Raw genomic sequence first — 2,160 nt, forward strand, 5'->3', positions numbered from 1 at the left:
ACGAGAGAGGCAGTTGGCAGATAATTTTAGAACATGACCAGGATATATAAATATATATATATATATATATATATATATATATATATATATATATATATATATATATATATATATATATATACATATATATATACATATATATATATAAATATATATATATAAATATATATATAAATATATATATATATGTATATATATATATATATATATATATATATATATATATATATATATATATATATATATATATATATGATTACGAATCCCCCTCCCACCTCTCTTTCTCTCCCTTCTTCCCTCCCTCCCTAGTTTCCCCGCTCTTTCTCTCCCTTCCTCCCTCCCTCCCTTCCCGACTCTTTCTCTCCCTTCCCCCTTCCCCGCTCTTGCTCCCTTCCTCCCTTCCTCCATTACTCTCTTCCCCCCCCCCCTCCATCTCTCTCTCTCTCTCTCTCTCTCTCTCTCTCTCTCTCTCTCCATCCCTCTCCCCTCTCCCCTCTCTCCTCTCTCCTCTCCCTCTCCCTCTCCCTCTCCCTCTCCCTCTCCCCTCTCTCCTCTCTCCTCTCTCCTCTCCCTCTCCCTCTCCCTATACCCCAGCCCCAGTCTCCCCTTCTGTGTTGCTGTAGGTGTGCAGCCTTCACTGTCTGTCAGAATTTGTGCTTTTCTCTTCCTTATTATGGAGATGGCAGAGGAGACGTTGATGTCGGCAGCCTTAGCGAGGTCCCAGTCCTTCCATACTTTCAACACACCGCAGAATTCGACGAATAAAAGCGGAAATAACGTAAGAAAAATCTTTTTTCTTCGGTGTTGTGTGTGCGTGAGAGAGAGGGAGAGAGAGGTTGAGTTTCCATGTATGTTTATTTTTATTTGTGGAATTGATTATGACGGGTTTGCTTATTTATTTTCTTATTCCTGCTCAATTTGACGGGATGTATTTTAGGTAAAATTGTCTTAAGAAGGATAGAATAACATCACGTTGTTTTTGAAAGTAGGTATAAATAGTGATAGAATTGGGTGGTTGGCAACTCCAATGGTAAATAAAAGTTAAATGGATTGAATATTATGTTATAGATTTTTCCTTTTTATTTATTTATTGCTGAGAAATAAGCTCATATTGGTGTTTGTATAGGTAAAGTAGAGATAGTCTTTTGTTATTATCATAATTTCTTGTTGATTTATGGTATGCAACCTTGATAACCACAAAGAATTATGTACCTTCAAGTATATCCAATTTCAAGCACAGAGCAAAAGGTTAAGTTACAAGGATGATATACAGAAAACAATGGATACGGGTTAAAAATGCTATGGAATGAGTGTCTTGCATATGCTAAGAGTTATAGGGAATTAATGTAAATTTTTTTGGAATGTGAATAAGCTCCTCTTTTGTTTACTCCAGATTTCTCTTTCTGTGTAGCTAATGAATTTTTCAGATGAAAACAGTATATAAGATTGGAAGGAAGATAGTCTTGTCTACCTTGCCTCAATTGGAATTTACACTAATATAGCCTAAGCCTATATGCTTTGAGACTGAGCCCAGACTGACCTAGCTTATGTCCGACCTAGCTTAACTCAACCTAACGCCTTGTCAAGTCCAGTTTGGGTCAATCCAATCAAACAGCCGGTTTATTAAAATTGTGCCAGGCCCGACTTAATAGACATTCATTACGCAGACATGCACATTCACCGGAATAAATGCATTTCTATCAGTCTATACGTGCATATCTACCATGCAGATAGAAAAATAAATGTGTATTTATTTGATAGATCGATAGATATACATTTATTTGTGTGTGTATGGATGTCTACTTAAACAAATATTCATTGGGTCGGGCCTAGCACAGTTTTAACAAACCGCCCATGTCTCCTAACCTAACTTGGCCTATTCTTTTCTCTCATAATTCTATCCTATCTTATTTTAATGTTGTCCAACCTAATGAGCGACACACCCTCTAGGGTATCATGTGAACCCAAAAACCCAACCTATCCTTTCCCACCTTTTATTTATTCTCAGGACAGGGGGCAGACCCTTCTGTGCCAGCTTAAAGAAAATGGACATTAAGAACTCTGGCTGTGTCAGGGTGCTACGGAATTAGTCTCTGAATGGTGATATGCAGCAAATATATTTGTCATTTTGTGGGAAATATGCGGCTGCTGCAGCTGTGT

At 37.5% G+C, this 2,160-nt stretch overlaps 1 protein-coding gene across 1 annotated transcript in view; it reads left to right on the plus strand.

The window, feature by feature from the left end:
* Positions 1 to 584: 584 nt before the first annotated feature.
* LOC113820785 (E3 ubiquitin-protein ligase TRIM23) overlaps positions 585 to 2,160 on the plus strand; it is a 9,529-nt gene continuing 7,953 nt past the window's right edge. The window contains exon 1 of the mRNA XM_070135809.1: positions 585 to 778. Coding sequence (XP_069991910.1) covers positions 674 to 778 — 105 coding nt within the window. The 5' untranslated portion in view covers positions 585 to 673. The remainder of the gene's footprint in view (positions 779 to 2,160) is intronic.

Source organism: Penaeus vannamei, chromosome 21 (genome assembly GCF_042767895.1).
Source record: "Penaeus vannamei isolate JL-2024 chromosome 21, ASM4276789v1, whole genome shotgun sequence".
Taxonomy (NCBI): Eukaryota; Metazoa; Arthropoda; class Malacostraca; order Decapoda; family Penaeidae; genus Penaeus; species Penaeus vannamei.